Source organism: Misgurnus anguillicaudatus, chromosome 13, assembly GCF_027580225.2.
Source record: "Misgurnus anguillicaudatus chromosome 13, ASM2758022v2, whole genome shotgun sequence".
Lineage (NCBI taxonomy): Eukaryota > Metazoa > Chordata > Actinopteri > Cypriniformes > Cobitidae > Misgurnus > Misgurnus anguillicaudatus.
In genome coordinates, this window is record NC_073349.2 from 20,280,265 (window position 1) to 20,296,628 (window position 16,364).

The window sequence follows — 16,364 nt, forward strand, 5'->3', positions numbered from 1 at the left end:
TTACAACAAATATTACTTTATTGGACATGAAAAATTACTTCAACTTAAAGTTGGGTTACACTCCATAAAAACAAGATCAAATAAACAATACCTCTTGAAACCAACACACCTTTTATAGAACATGAGGCAGTTTTTTATATTTTAACAAATTTGAGGTAAAGAGTTTTTCTTTGTCATATACATTTTTTCTCACAAAATATTTAAAAACATTGAACCCAGGGATAAAGCCCAAGTATGACAGAGTTTGATTCCTGCCTCCCCCAAAACGCCACGTCTCTCTTTCTCAGTTGCTGCTTATAAGGTTGCTTCACAGTTCATTTAAAAATATTAAGTTCATCACACCTTGGGAATAAGAAATATGAAATGGTGCAGAAAAGAGCTGGGTTTGGTTTAGAGGAAGTAGGGAAAATTGCAGCTAGTATTTCACAAGCAGAACAGTTGCAGAACCCCAGCAAACAATTACACATGCAACCTTTTCCATTCACACACACAGACACACACATGGTATAATTATATCATTTCTTTTTGACCATTAAGTGCATTAAGAGTCATATATGGTTTTTGCCATAACTTCAAGTAAATAAATGTATGTCTGCAGAAAAAAAACTAAAGTCTATGAAGGGTGCAAATTCATTGACTAACCTTCGTAAATACTGAATTTGGTCTGACGTCTGTGTTATAGACTTTCAATTAATTCATATTTGTTTCCAAAGGCTTTCGCTGGAGTGAATCCAAGCGTACATAATAAGAAACCTATAAATATTTTTAAAGTACCCTAAAGATGAAGTACCAGGTCAGTGGATTACAAGTTAGCAAGTTTTGGAAACAGCCGACCACATCCGAGGTCAAGCGATACGCACATGCTATAACATTCAAAGTACCCTTAACCACCAAATATTGAAAAATGTACAAGCAATCAAACAAAAGATATCTTTGAGATTCTTCAGAATTGGTGCTTTAGTTGTATATCACTAATTCTCTCAGTTTGTGCAAGTGAGGTCCACCAATAAAACAGGCCACAATATCTTGGCAGGACGGTACGTACTCAACAATATATCAGTCCTTTCCTTCAAATCAAGCAGCATACTCAGCGGGGATTGAGCGTACCTTATGCGCAACTCATATGGGACATAACCGCACAGGACAAGCGTACAGAATACAAGTCCAATATCAAGGGCAGAAGTCGCACAAACATCCAAGCACCGATTTTACAACACAAGGAGAATTGTCCGTTTTTAATCCTTAAATGACGGTGACTCCTTTTATTAGGAAAATAGCCTTTATAGAAGTTTTAAAAACACAACGCTATTTATCTGGTCTTTATAACCGTGTTCTCGTATCAAATCGTTTCTTGTTTTCTCTAAATAGCATTTTATCAGAAATCAGTGCAATAGAGCAATTTCAGAAAACAAAAGAATGTGTGTCAAAGCTCATTTACCAGTCATTACCGTCTACGCCCCTAAAGCCTTGTAAAAAATTCCCCACCCATCCTCCCAACCCAAAACAGCCCCAGCAATACACTCACATTTAAGCAGAATTAGAAAAAGTGCAATCCTCCATTGAGGTAACAACCCCCTTACTCGTCGAAGTCACGGAATGCAACATGGGTCTGTGTTTGGTCTGCACCAGATTCGTAGGCGCCTTTTCACCCTCAGCTTTCTACTTGACATCTTACAAAATGTAACCATAAAATGTGGCCCACTGCATAAAATATGAAGCCGGGCCTTCCGTCTAGAAGTCAACAACAGAAGATGGATGGGGGGACTTTATATTACAAAACAGATTAAAAAACCCCAATAGATTTAATAGGCAAAACTCCTTGTCATCCCTTGAGTGAGGTCTGTTTGGACAGAAGTTTGAAACAACAATCAAGATATGAGGCACAAGGAAACCGACTGGTTTGACTTTTTTTGTAGGACGTAGGTTGTAGACTCAAAAACTAAGGCAAAATATTTCAAGTTCATTTCCTTAAATAAAAATAAAATACACTTAATAAAACTACCCAAGCCTTAGCCTAATCTTCCATTCCATTCTTCATTTTGAAGTTACCCAAATTCAGGCAGTATGCAATGGGCTGCATTGTACCTACTGAATTTTCCAGCATTAAAAACCATGTGCAATTCAACAACCAGCTCATACAGGGATCATATAAAGCAACTATTAAGGCAATATGTGTCTGTGCTCCTTATATGGCTAACGTACCAACACTCCCTTTCTTCCAGCCTTTGAGTTTTGCAATTCAAGCAGCTTGTTTTTTTGATTCTCTCTCTGTCAGCAATGCCCTCCCTGAGTCGCCTAATTCCAGCAGTCCCACAGAGGTATCCTAATAGAGCACAAAGTTTGTGTGAATACTCCTAGGCATAGATTTCTCTTGTTTAATAGGCTCAGAAACTTTGGAAAACTGGTCTACCCGGCTTTGGACTTCTAAGCGTGTCACCCATGGTCTTTGTCTCTTTGAGAGGCAGACTCTATGTAAACGCCACTGATCAGGTGAGTATAAACTTAATCTCACACCTGCAAAACAAGCAATGCTTTTTTCAACTTTTTAAAAGGAACCCCACAAAAGGAAGGCACTTCTAAAGCAAAACAGCTGCGTCTTGCAATGAATGACTTGGTGTGGGAGTGCAACTGGAGGATATGACTTGCCCCCCGTTCTAATCCTCTTGACATCCTCTAACACGGGATGCAATTGCATTGAGTAAAGAGATTAACTTTTGACAGTAAAATCTGGTGATGTCCACTAGCTAAAAGAGCAAGTGCTAATGTGCCGTGCCTCCAATCAGGTGCAGACCAAACTAGAAGCCATGACGCCATCTCAAAGCAGCATACATCTGTACATCACTTCCTAATCTCAACCTGCACCACCGGCAAGCCAACCTCAGCCCACCTGGTGCTCCCCTCGCACAATGTGCGAAGAGAACTCGTAGCGGTCCTGGCTGCGGTGCCCGCAGATGTTGCACTCAAAGGGCTGGCGGAAGCCGTGGCAGCCCATGTGGATGGTGAACATGACATGGTCCAGGAAGAAAATGCGACAGTGCTCGCAGCGGAAGGAACGCACCGGCCGCCCCTCCCCATCCACCACCTGCATCGTTTCCCGTGCCGGCGGCGAGCGCGGACTTGACTTGGTCGGCAAACCCCCGGGGACTCCTTTATCCCTGTCGCCCTCCATGTCCATTTCTTTGGCGTGACTAGGACTGTGCCGCTCTCGCCCGCGGTGGTTCAAGCTTCCGGGCGGCACTGAGGTGATGATGCACTGTTCCTCCGCCATGCTTTCAGTGTCTGTCGAATCTTGGTAACCGTTGCTCGGCGAGGCTGCGTGGCTGCGGCTGGAGGGCACGTCCTCGTGGCCCTCCCCGGCCTCCCTACCGGGTAGGCCTATGGAGATGCTCCCTGCACAGTTCATCCGTGGGCCAAGAGGCGTTATATGAGAGTAGACAGAGCTGATGACTGGGGTGAACTCTGATAGGCAGGCAGAGTTGGGTGGCATCCGCAGGGAACGGGAAGGATCCAAATCATTTCCTCCTCTTGGCCCCCGAAGGAAACGTCCTCTTATGCCTACTAAAGCAGCCGAGTCACCCTCAGTGTGCGAGACCAGAATGTCCCCTTCTTTATCCGGATTGGGGTCGAGATCATAAGGTGCTTCGGATAAATTCAGTCGCATGTGCTTTTCACCTAGTAGGTCAGAGATCATACATTTCATTGACTATAAGTAAGCTACCACTTGACTGAACTTGAATTAAAGGGACACTCCACTTTTCTTGAAAATATGCTTCTCCTCCAGCTCCCCTAGAGTTAAACACCCGATTCCAACCCTTTTGAAATCCATTCAGCCAATCTCCGGGTCCGGCGCTAGCACTTTTGGCATGGCTTGGCACAGTCCATTGAGTCTGATTAGACCATTGGCATCGCGCTCAAAAAATAACCAAAATAGTTTCTATATTTTTCCTATTTAAAACTTGACTCTTTTGTAGTTACATTGTGTACTAAGACCGACGAAAAATTAAAAGTTGCGATTTTCTAGGACGATATGGCTAGGAACTATACTCTCAATCTGGTGTAATAATCAAGGACTTTGCTGCTGTAACATGGCTGCAGCAAGCGTAGTGTTATTACCCACTCCCCGAAAATAGTCCTGTTGGTTACTTTCAATAGCAGGGGACTATTTTCAGGCACTGTGTAATATCACTACGCCTACTGCAGCCATGCTACAGCAGCAAAGTCCTTGACTATTACGCCAGAGTGAGAGTATAGTCCTAGCCATATCGGCCTAGAAAATCGCAGCTTTTAATTTTCCGTCGGTCTTAGTACACGATGTAACTACAGAAGAGTCAAGTTTTAAATAGGAAAAATATTGAAACTCTTTGGTTATTTTTTAGCGCAATGTTTATGGTCTAATCAGATTCAATGAATTATGCTAAGCTATGCTAAAAGTGCTAGCGCCGGACGCGGAGTTCAGCTGAATGGATTCCAAAACGGTAAAAATCGAATGTTTAACTCTAGGGGAGCTGGAAAATGAGCATATTTTCAAAAAAAGTGGCATGTCCCTTTAAATAATACTCTAAAATCATTAAGTACCATTGTGACCTACATTATTAGCACTAGTAACCAATACTATATTCCAACATATTTTCCCCAAATCATGCATTACAGCAAACATTTGAAACTCTTTTGCCAATATAGGCATTCTTAATGTTACATTATCATGTCACTGTTATTTTAACATTTCATAAACTACACTTTTGAGCCGAACAAAATATCCTGCGGTTTTGTAAAAATCAATCAAATTGATCCAGTGACATACACAATAAGCATATAAAGTTATTTAAAGGAGTTGGCCTACCCAGGAACTTCTGGGGTGTGGATCTCTTCCTCTTAGTGATGCTGTTGGCCAGCCGATCAATAAAAGTCATCTTCTCTGAGGACGACTGGATCAGAGGTTCAGACATCATCTCCACATTATGGGATTCTTCACCTTAAAAGCAAAATGAGAGGGTACAGTGAAAACCAAAACATTATAGCAGCATCCTTAATCTGAAAAGTGTGCAAATGTATTTCTACCATGTGCAGGCTGGGCGTTGTGAGCAGGCTGGTGGTCCATACTCTGTAGGTAGCTGTGGCATCGTTCTCTGTGTTCTTCCAGGGTGCTCTGTTGCTTGTAGCTGCGACCGCAGTAACTGCACTTGTAGGGCTTCCCTACTGTAGGAGAGGACACTGAAATACCAAGGAGGAAGATTATTAATCTCAGCCAAATGCATTTCACACCCTTGTGTTCCACCGGGTGTCATGTATACGTGAACATTGCTAAGACAATATTGATGCTTTACCTAACACGAAGTATTAGACCGTAAAACGATGCATCTGGAGAGCTTTGCGGACATTATTTCCAATATAATTACAGAAAAATGCCGTAATTACAACTGTTACAGGATTCATTAGACCACAGAATTTCCCTTGTCACAATTTCCCCGCATAACGAAAATAAATACTTCTCGTCTATGACGTTTACAGCGCACAAAAAACTGCATCAGCCCATTTTGCTTGCGTGACATGCGTCATTTCAGAGAAATCCATTATTCTCAAGTAATTTCTCAACATCTGCGTCGTCTTTCAAAAGACCTCAACCAGCCAGATTTGGTTACTACAGGTGAACGTTCTTCAACATCATTTAAAAACACATGCAGGATATCCTGTTTTCATAATTTTCTAAATGTCATACCAGACTCATCATTTTGTTGTCTGATCGTCTACGCAATGTCCTTGACTTCATTGCATAACGGATCACTGGGGTCTTATTTACTCTTATTAGTCCGGTTAAACAACCGCTGGAAGTGCAACTATCTTAAATGGAAGTTCTACGCCGCAAAATAATCAACACTGCATTAAAGTAGAAAAAGGTTAAAATGACCTTGCCTACGTTAGTCTGTGGTACATCAAAAGGCTTTTTTCCATCCCACACACTTTTCCCTCCATTTATTTTCCAGCCACAAAGTTCTATCTCTCCTTCTTTCTCGTTATTTCTCGCAAATGGCTGCTCTCGACCAATGAAGGCTCACCAGAGTGGGTGCGGAGGTGTCCTGTAAGGGCATCGCGGCGACGGCAGGCGTAGTTACAAAAGGGACATTTGAAGGGCTTCTCGCCGGAGTGGAGCTTGATGTGGCGGAGCAGGTTGCCTTTCTGTGTGAAGGAGGCGCCGCACTGGTTACACTGGAATGGTCGCTCACCTGCCGAGACCAAGACTACCAGTTTTCGCACCGGCCCAAAACAAAATAGCAGCACGTATTAGGGCTGCACGATTATGACACAAATCGTACTTGTTGAGTAAATTCCTTTATAATGTAACTGCAATTATTCATTTAAATGAAAAGAATTAACATTAAAAAAAATTGTGTAAGGCTTGACATATTTTCTGAGAAGTAAATTAAACGCTGTACATAACACTTTCCATGCTTATTTGTGCAGCCCTAGCACGTATTTTTTATGATTTTTCAATCAGAAAACACCTACCTGTATGGCTCCGTTTGTGCACCATTAAAACATTAGGTCCGATGCAGATCATCCCACAAATATCGCATTTAAGTTTCCCGTTAGGCAGCCGAACAGGACTGGGTGATGCAGGCCCAGGGCTGGCCATCTCCCCGCAACCGCTTCCAGCCTGTCCTAGCGTACCTCCAACTATCTCCACTGCCCCGTCGTCTGCCAAGTCCACCTTTTCATCTTTCCACCCTTCATCTTTTTCCCCAAGTCTCCTTTTTGCCAGCGAAGCAACACCTGCCTCCTCGTCGCTGTAGAGCTCCACCTTGATGGAGTTACCTGGACAGAGAGAGATGCTTGTAAAGGTATTCTCTCTGCAAAAGATTTATATAAAGAGAATTGTGGGGGAATCCCAACTTTAAAGTAAGTATGCATCTGTTATGAGAATCAAACCAATGACCTGATTTTATTCTTGTTTTCTCTTCCTTTCTGTTTCTTTTCTTTTTTTTACTGTAAAGCACTTAAAACTAGATAAACTAGAGCTGTGCTATATAAAAAAACTTTGACTTGAGCATTACTACATTTCATGCTTTATCAATAGAGCCAATGGAAATAGAAGCCTTGTGCCATTTGGTATTATAGGAATATAGTGGGTAAGACTAAAATTATAATAAACTATACATGGTAAATATAGAAATGTTTAAGAAAAGTAGGATATAAAAGCTCATTGAGTGTACAGAAATACTGACCACTGAGTGAGCGGCTGGGAGAGGACTGTTGGCTGTTTGGTGTGCTCACTGTGGGTCCTCTTATCCCTGCGAAAAACTCCCGCTCTGTTGAAGAATCTCCACTACCTGAAAACATAAATGCACAGTTGGGTCAAAAATGCTTCATTCTTTGCATTTGTCTCATTCAATGCAATATTTATCGTAAATTATGTAATAGGTACAGCAACTGAATGACAACTTTAACTAAAAAAGTAACATGAATTTTAGCAACAAAAACTTAGACACGTCACATGTTTGCTCTAATGACAATATGATATGAAATGATATAGGATATATGTGACCCTGGACCACAAAAGGTGTACGGATATATTTGTAGTTATAGTCAACAATACATTGTATGGGTGAAAATTATCGATATTCTTCTATGTCAAAAATCATAAGGATATTAAGTAAAGATCATGTTTAATGAAGATATTTTGTAAATTTCATAAAGTAAATATATATGTTTACATATCATTAGTAATATGTGTTGCTAAAGACTTCATTTGGACAAATTTAAAGGCAATTTTCTCAATATTTAGATTTTTCTGCACCCTCAGATTCCAGACTTTCAAATAATTGTATCTTGACCAAATATTGTCCAAAGCATGGAAAAATGTCAATAGAAAGCTTATTTATTCAGCTTTTAAATGATGTATAAATCTCAATGTAAAAATATTGACCTATATGACGATTTTGTTGTACAGGGTCACATATATGATATGATATAAAATGATATATGGCATGGACGTGATGATTCACATTATCCAAGCATGTTTTAAAAAAGCATCTTGTGTGATTCAATAGAAGCAAGAAAATCTGAATGTTTGTATAAATTTATTATAATAAATGTTACCAGCTTGTTCACATTGGAATTAGTAACATAAAAAATACTAAAAGCATTGTTTGAATTTCTAACAAAAAGTTTAAAAACAAAAGTATCGCCGTAAATTAAAGGAGGGACATTTACGATTTTGGATTAGTTCGAGATTTTTTTTGTTTTTTATTGTCATATGTTCCTAGGTACAAGAAAATGTATTTAAAAATTATTTCTTTTGTTTTTACCTCACAAGAACATAGGTTAGAAAGGCGACCAACATTAAAATAAAAAACTGAGAAAGTAAAGAAATAAAATAAAAAGTAAGAATTAAAAATGAGAGTAAGTTTGCAATAAAAGTAAGTAGTGCAATAAAAAGTAAAAATAATTAGTTGTATGAAAACAATTTTTCTTATGTTGTAAATTGTACTAGTAATTACTGAACAAATTGTTCATACTACTAAGTATTTCTAGTTTTTATTGCAAACTTGCTTTCGTTTTTTATTCGTACTTTTTATTGCATTTTCTTAAAAAAATCCCAATTTTAAAAAAAGGTTTAAAAAAATCCCCAAATTTTCCATCTGGTCTTAGACCTTTGCACCCTCTGTACTACCCCACTGTATTTATCAACATCTGTCTATTAGAAAAACTGAAGTAAGTAAAAGCATCTTACCTGACATATAAGAACGGCCATTGCAATCGTCAGCATTCATTATCACACCAGCTGCCTGCACCAAAGAATAAAAAAGATTATAATATTTCTTTAAATACACAAAACCTCACTGATATAGCAATTTATAATTTTAACATGGTAGACAGTAGGAAACCAAACACTCGTAAAAGACTTAAGTATAATTCAAGATAAAAACAAAATGGGATATGCGGTAACACCTAGTAACACCTCAAAAAACCATAAAACGTATGAATGGGGCTTCTGGTTTCAAATGAAAAAAATACTTGCTGGTTCACTTGCAGTTTGTAATTTCTCCCTTTCCTGTGTGGTTGTTCTGTTTGAGTTGCTGAATAATTGATATGCACACTGGTCAAGGCCTCATTTCTAACTCAACATCTTAAATGACTGTCCATTCTATATAATGCTTGTCTCAAAGGAAAAGTAGTATGTGAGATAGTGCCCTCCCTTTATTCTGTGACACCCATCAGAACACATAAAGCAATGTGCGAAATACAAGATTGCCACTGTGATTGACTGTTACCACTTATTAAAAGGGGAAAAAAATAAAAAAACGTAATGTTGTGAAACTATCGTGTTAATCCACAAATTATAAAATATAAAACTACATTTACATTATATTATTGAAGACACACCTCTTCCACATACACGTGACTAACTCCTAACCCTGCACCTTTAACTTTAACATTGGTTGCAATAAAAAAATCATGTTTTATTACTATTCCCAATTAAAATATATATATACTGTAACTTTGTGTCCTACACTTGTTGGCTCCTTAGGAAAAGGTTAAATGCTCCATTATCTGTAAGTTTAAAAAAAATGAATACATTTAAATTCATATTGCAGAGGACATAAGAACAAAATGTGTATGTATGGCCAGTCAAAAAACACTGAATCAAGATTGTGCAATAAGATATCAGAAATTGCTTTTTATAGTAGATTACTTTAATTCCAGAATAAAGACTCACTGACAATTACAGTGTTTCACGGCATAATATAACTTCTAACGTAATAACATACAGGCCCTCAAGGCGTTAAACAAGAGTAAACAAACAAAGATACTGGTGGCCCGTCGATCGCTTTACAGAGGCAACAGGCAGAATCCATGAATTCACACAGCTGTCAATATGAGTCTAATAAGAGCAATAATAAACGCAATCTGTCTGTAGCCAAAACAACAAATACAACAGCAACGTTATCGTACACAAACCCTCCAATGTTTAGCAACTTTTAACGCACCATCACTAAAACAGTTGAAGTATCACGGAGTGACAGCACGCAGAACCACGTCAATCCTGCTCTGTCTGTAGCAACGCTAGCTAGCCACCGCTGCTAACCAGCTAACGAGACGTGACAGCTCACAAAAAACGAAAGAGAGTGTTAAACTACATAACAAACGACAGAACTAAGGTTGCTCTTAACGATAACCGATCGACCGCATCCGACTGTGAAAAACGCTCGACATATAGACGTGACAAACTACAGCGGAATTATGTTTCCTGAGAACCCACTGGCGTTGCTATGGCACCCAGCACTCGACAGATGCCGTCTATCCGCGTAAACCCTGCCAATCCGAGCACAGTTATCTGACCTAATGTCACTTTTTTTCAGTAACGAGTGTTGATTTTGTACGTTGAGTATTTTTTCTTACCTGACGATCGATTATTGTTGCAGTATTTATACAGCAGAACCGCCGTTTGTTTTCTCTGTCGAAGGCAGCATCTCCGGGATCTTTTACCTGAAACCCCAAACAACTTCCGGGCCCATGCCGGGATACAGGCCCGAATAACCTATAACCGAAAACTGACTCCCAAATCCATAATAAGGAGGGATTATCGAAAGCATCGATCCGGATCCTACAGGTTAGGAAATATAAAAGAGGACAAAGCTAGGATAGGAACGCTGCATATTTTCATCGCTAATGCAGAAAAAAAATTATTAGCTTAATTTGTAGGACGTCATTTAGCCAACCTTAATACACCAAATTTACAACCTGGTAATTTTTATCTATTTATATGATTTTTAAAAATGTTGTTTTGCAAGAATGAAAAAAATATATATATATTTAATATATGGTAGTATTTATATAATTTTAGATTAAATAAAAATTTTATTTATTCACATATTTTCCATACTCTGGTGGATTATTTAAGAAGTAAAATAGAAATTAATCTGCAGTCAAATTCAACCAGTAAACAAAAAATATAGCCTGAAATGACTACATTAGCCTTACCATACCCTAAATTAATTCAATTGCACATAGATTTTATTTATTATGATAAAATCTATATGCACTTTGATTTATTATGAACTTGCCGACTGTTGTCAATTAAAAAAAAATCTATCAAAATTTAAACTTATACAGCATTTGTGCAATATATAATACACCTTTAGTAATACTTTATATAGCCGTAAGAGGGCGGCAAATACTTAGTTAGTAACCCGTCTAAATAACATCGGATTAAAGTGCACATATTTCATTGCTAAAAAACAACGTTATTTTGTGTATTTGGTACAATACAATGTGTTCGCGTGGTTTATGGTTAAAAAAACAATTATTTTCCACATACCGTACATTTTTGTAGCTCCAGATTTACCTCTCTTCTTGAAACACACTGATTTTGTACAAAATCTCATAGATTTAAAAATCAATGTGTCCCTGATTGGCCAGCTAATCTGTACGTTGTAATTGGCCTGAATACCTCTGACGTCAGCCAGAAAAGTGACGCTCCTTATCATGTTTGAAAGCTTCGGTCACAATGCAGCGCTGACAGGAGTTAAACGGGGGGAATTAAAATAATATCGATCTTGTCTACATCACCAATCCCAGTAAGTAAACTGTACTGTTGCCTACAATCCCAGTGTTTGTTGTAGTCCAAGAAAAGAGATTTACGTTGAAGACGATAACTTGCGTCATCGTTTACTTTGGGGTTTGTACCTTTTGCATATAGTTAACGTACTAATACACATACACCAAAGGAAATGTAAAATCGTGAATTGGATAATTGGTGCTCTTTAACTATTTTGTTTTTGATAAATTCATATTTATTTCATTACACCAGGTGGACTAAAAAGGATGTGAAATCTGAGTCTTTGAAAACGTATGTTCTTTATTTATCAGATCATCTTCTTCGTTGTGGCTTGTGCCTGTGAAGAAGTATCTCATATGCTTCCTTGATCTGAATAAACATCTGTTGTGCCTCTGTTTGTCTCTTGGGGTTGTGGTCTGGATGCCACACTTTAGCCAGTTCCCTGTAACTGCGAGTTATCTCCTCCAGAGAAGCTTCTTCGGGCAATGATAGTATCTGATTTAAGCATTAAAATGACAATAAATATGTATAACAGTAGTATAATAGAAACATAACTGTAATCTTGACTCACCTTCAGAGCCTCTGTTTCTTTTTTACTATATTCATTAAGAAGTATCTCCAACATTTTTTTCCAACTGTCCTCATAGAAACCCCCTCCCGTCACGGCACACAGAATACGATAAGGCAACAAGAGAAAGAACTCCAGGAGCCCTTTGAGCCAAGGAAGGAACCAGAAAAAATCAAGCAGGGCTGCTATACAGTCTGATATGTAGTACAACGTGGCTGTGGTGTTGTGGAAGAAGCAGTATCCGAGCGGTGCAGAGAAAGCAATCACGCCTAAACTCAGACGATACAGTCGAGGACCTTTGGAAAAAAGACAAATTTGGTATCTTGCAGATTGAAACACCATACATAGACACACATATAAAATGTCCATAGGCCGAGTGTGTCTCACCCAGTGGCTCTTGTGGATATCCAGCAGGCTGCATTGGTTTTAACATGCGGTGTTGTGCAGCAGTGATGCTGGCAGCTATGCTGATGGGGAGTGGAGACACACTGCTACCATAGAAGATGGATGAGGTGATTATACACGTAACAAGAGTTTTCTGGAGGTCGGAAGTCTGCTGGCCGACAGAGGACACCAGGTGCACACCTGCACCTATGCTCAGCGGCAGCACAAGAAAGTAGAAGAAACTGAGAGAACTTAGGCTTATTAAAGCAACTGAGCCAAAGTAAATGCCCACACAAACCTGACCGGTAAACCGAATCAGGCCTATTGGTGGTGGAGCGACAGGTGGGCGTCTATCGCGGGCTCCCCCTGCCTTCTGATTGGCTTCACTCACGTATGATGGAATACGGAAGAACTCTCTCATCCACCCAATGCCGAAACCACCCAATGTGATCATCCACAAGAGGGCATGGCTGTCTCTACCCAAATAAATATGATGAAGGCCAAGTGGTCCACCCATGGCCCATAGGGCATATGTTATTATGAGCTTCTTAGCCATGGGGTCATTCTAGCTGCACACGGGATCTTAAAAAATATTAAATAAATGCACTTCAAAATGGTGAAGAATGATATACCTATTATGAAAATGTATTATGAAACTTATAAATATGGAACAGCCCTTTGAAATTGTTAATAAATACTAGTTTATAAAATATGATTGTATTTATAGACCATCTTCATTTCTTAATCATTATTTAGATATTTTTAAATATGTATGCATTATTTAGGCTGCTGGATTTTACTCATTGCACTATTGCTTAACTCACAACAACTCGCTCGTGTCTTACCTGCGTAACTGAGAGATTCACCTTCATACACCAACGTTGCAGAAGCGTTATGACAAGGATCGTGATGAAAATATACGACTGCATGGAACAGAGCGCAAAATCACTGCTTTAAGCCAACTTTAATTTTAATTCATGAACTTTCTCAAAATAAAATAACCTATGGACTTCCGCATTTGCGTCAGTTTGGACTTTGGTAACATGATGACACTATTGAACCATAAAGGGTACAGTAAAATTGACCTATGATCACAGATACAGACACATTAGACCCTTAAAGAGCAAATGTCATCTGCGTGTGCATTTATTATGTTTTTTTCATTTTAGTACAGCACTTGCATTTTATCATTTCAATGACAGCTGTCATATAATTATTACACAATTATGTCATTTTTTGCGCTTAATTTTAAACCAATTATATTACATAACATTTTATATCATCCACAAATGGTTCTGGCTAGAGGGGATACAGCTATGGACAAATCTCGCGAGTTGTTGGGTTTAACGTTAGGTTTTGGGGGTAGATTAAGGTGAAAAAAGTGGTCCTGGCTAGATAGGATACAGCTACGTCCTAATCCCGTGAAATGTTGGGTTTAGGGTAAAGTTTGGAGGTAGGATTAGAATGACAACAGGCTTATTATGCGCCGCCGCAAGAACCGACAGCCGGATGACGTCAAAGTTCCGCGAGAGCGATTTAAAAGCGGACTCCTCCGTATGATTTCGCGAATCGCTCTCGCGGTACTTTGACGACATTCTGCTGTCGAGTCTTGTGGCGCCGCATGATTCGAGATTTCACGATAGCTTGTTTGTAGCTGTATCCCTTCTAGCCACAGCCTCAAAAAATGGAGTTTAGTCAGAAACTAAACTCCGCCTCTTCCTCCGCCCCAGGCCCGCCCCTCCTCCAGTCGATGGAGTTTGAGGCGATTTTTTTTTAATGATTAGTGATTCGGAGCATCTGTGAGCACGCTGACTCGTGCAGATTTGCTATGGTTACGGTTTTGCTCGTTTGCAGGTAAAAAGTAATGTGTAAGCGTTTATCCACCTCATACGGAGAATGACAGGGAATTTAAACAGTTCCCTTTTGTGACCTAGAATGGAGTAACTGCGTTCGTCTGCTTTAACTTGAGAAAAGTTTGCACGCACTACGTAAGTTACTCAGAAACTAAAATGTTTGAAGACTTATAACCGGGTACAGTCCAAGACATGCTGTCAAAGCATGGAAACAGACGACGTGTCGGTTAGAGAACAACTTTTCCACGACCGAGTCCGAGAAACCATTGTGAGTTTTCATCTTTTATTTACTTCATCTGTTTGTTTTCTCCTGTTACTTTGTTTGCATGTTGTTATGTAACCTTTTCAAAGGGTTTGCATTCGTTTTTTTGTGGTGTGTCTATTAAAAATACTGATGGATTGGATGTTTGTTTAGTGTGTACCAGAATTTTATGTGCTCTAACGTTACCACAAAAACCTTTTATTCACAATGACATTTTTTTTATTGTGTTTGAACAACTAAGTGCAATCCTTCCTTGTTATATTTACAAAACATTTAGACCCAAGGGGGATGTGCTGTATGTATTTCCCCAACCCCCTCCCCCTTCCCCCATTTTGTTAAGAATAAATCATTCATTACATGATACACATGTGTCATTACAATGTTGATAACCTTATAAATGGAAAATGTGCTCAGTTTTGAGGGATTGTGTTATAATGTGTTTTTGCTGGTAGAAAACATAACAAACGTAATAGCTTTTTGGCATGTATGTGTGAAAATTTTCTTTGAATAACTTGTACACCGACCTAATATTATACTATTAGGTGTCATACCCAAAACTGAACTTCAACCTAACAAACCTTACAGCAGGACACTTGGGGATGACCTTTACTCCTTAATAAACCTTTCTCTTACTCAGCGTTTTTTTTATTTTTTAAACAAATGTACATTTAAATTATGATTGTTTGACTATGTAGGCTTATTCACACATAAAAAATATTTAAATGAAATACTGTATTTGAGGTCAACATGTTTTTAGTCAGTTCATAATGATGATCATCATTTTGGTAGGGCAGCCATGTACAGTATGCTTTTTCTGTGCAAGCATATCTGTTTTTCAGTGTTTATCTATGTGTATATTCAATTTTAGTTATATATATAGCAAATAATAAGCGAATAACCCTACATCGAATAAAGTTGAAAGATCCCTTTAGTAAAATGCACAGATGGATCACAACTAGATAATGTAAATCAGGCCTATTGTGTTTGCCTCAGGCTTTGGGCAGGGCTGGTCCTAAAATGCAGAGCTCCTGCTGTTATAGTTATTGATTTCTGCTGTTACTGTCCCTACTTATCTGAGGTTTATAATATAAATGAATGGGAGGATGTACTTGAAACAAAACACTGAATATGAATTCACGGTTTTGAAGAAACCGTTGCGCAAAATGCAAGAGATTGTCAACACTTTGCAATTGGGGTGACAACCTGTTGTTAACAGAGGCTATCTGATCTGGCACACGGTCCACGGTATAGCTGTGCAAAGAATGTAATGTACGTTATTAAGGTGCATACCTGAACATGTTGCTCAATCGACGTGCACCATGAACGTCTTTGTTCTCCTCTCTGCGTATATATTTTCAATTTATGCGTGTGTCTTCTGTAAGAGTGGGTGGATCGTTTTGACGTTTGTTGTTCAGCTTGTTTCTAATGCGAGGCATATGTAAGCAAGAAGTTACACTTTGGAAGCATGGTCTTTGGTTGGATGTGCTTTATTGCTCATCTAGACAGGCCAAGGCTAAAAAGCCATTGCAGATTATTTTGAAACTGTAAATTCTTAAAGACCTTGACAGTCCAGCCTGGATCAAGTGTTTAGTTGTTATATCCCACGCCTGTTCTGAATAATGCCTAATCTAACCACAAATGTTGTTTTCAAATAGTGCCAGTTCACAGTTGGACTAAAGCCGACCCTTCTTGCAGAATATATCTTGTTTTATCATATTAATCCATGTCTTATTATCCAGA

At 38.8% G+C, this 16,364-nt stretch overlaps 3 protein-coding genes across 13 annotated transcripts in view; 1 reads left to right on the forward strand and 2 right to left on the reverse strand.

The window, feature by feature from the left end:
* On the reverse strand, positions 1-10,532 carry ikzf4 (IKAROS family zinc finger 4). 9 transcript variants are annotated; one of them, XM_055189308.2, is made up of 8 exons: positions 10,399-10,532; positions 8,729-8,783; positions 7,221-7,325; positions 6,505-6,810; positions 6,054-6,236; positions 5,059-5,211; positions 4,841-4,972; positions 1-3,672 (listed from the first exon to the last, which is right to left on the reverse strand). In XM_055189308.2, the coding sequence occupies exons 2-8, from the start codon at positions 8,766-8,768 to the stop codon at positions 2,879-2,881; spliced, it is 1,713 nt and encodes a 570-aa protein (XP_055045283.2). In that variant the 5' UTR covers positions 8,769-8,783; positions 10,399-10,532; the 3' UTR covers positions 1-2,878. The 9 variants fall into 9 exon arrangements, with proteins under 9 accessions (XP_055045283.2, XP_055045282.2, XP_055045287.2 ...); XM_055189307.2 differs by lacking the exon at positions 10,399-10,532 and adding an exon at positions 9,987-10,192 and having other exon boundaries at positions 5,059-5,196; XM_055189312.2 differs by lacking the exon at positions 10,399-10,532 and adding an exon at positions 9,987-10,186 and having other exon boundaries at positions 5,059-5,196; positions 6,054-6,221.
* Positions 10,469-16,364, forward strand: part of lmbr1l (limb development membrane protein 1-like) — a 27,469-nt gene continuing 21,573 nt past the window's right edge. The window contains exon 1 of one of the 3 annotated variants that reach the window (XM_055189318.2): positions 10,469-10,609. Coding sequence is in view for 2 of the 3 variants with exons in the window: in XM_055189320.2 (XP_055045295.1) it covers positions 14,568-14,630 (63 nt within the window). In the remaining variant the exon portion in view is untranslated. Of the gene's footprint in view, positions 10,610-14,223; positions 14,631-16,364 lie in introns of those variants that run through there. The other 2 variants (XM_055189320.2, XM_055189317.2) reach the window with 2 other exon arrangements.
* On the reverse strand, positions 11,838-13,551 carry dnajc22 (DnaJ (Hsp40) homolog, subfamily C, member 22). The gene is made up of 4 exons (XM_055189323.2): positions 13,355-13,551; positions 12,513-13,091; positions 12,129-12,421; positions 11,838-12,052 (listed from the first exon to the last, which is right to left on the reverse strand). Exons 2-4 carry the CDS (start codon positions 13,063-13,065, stop codon positions 11,870-11,872), a joined length of 1,029 nt encoding a protein of 342 aa, XP_055045298.1. The 5' UTR covers positions 13,066-13,091; positions 13,355-13,551; the 3' UTR covers positions 11,838-11,869.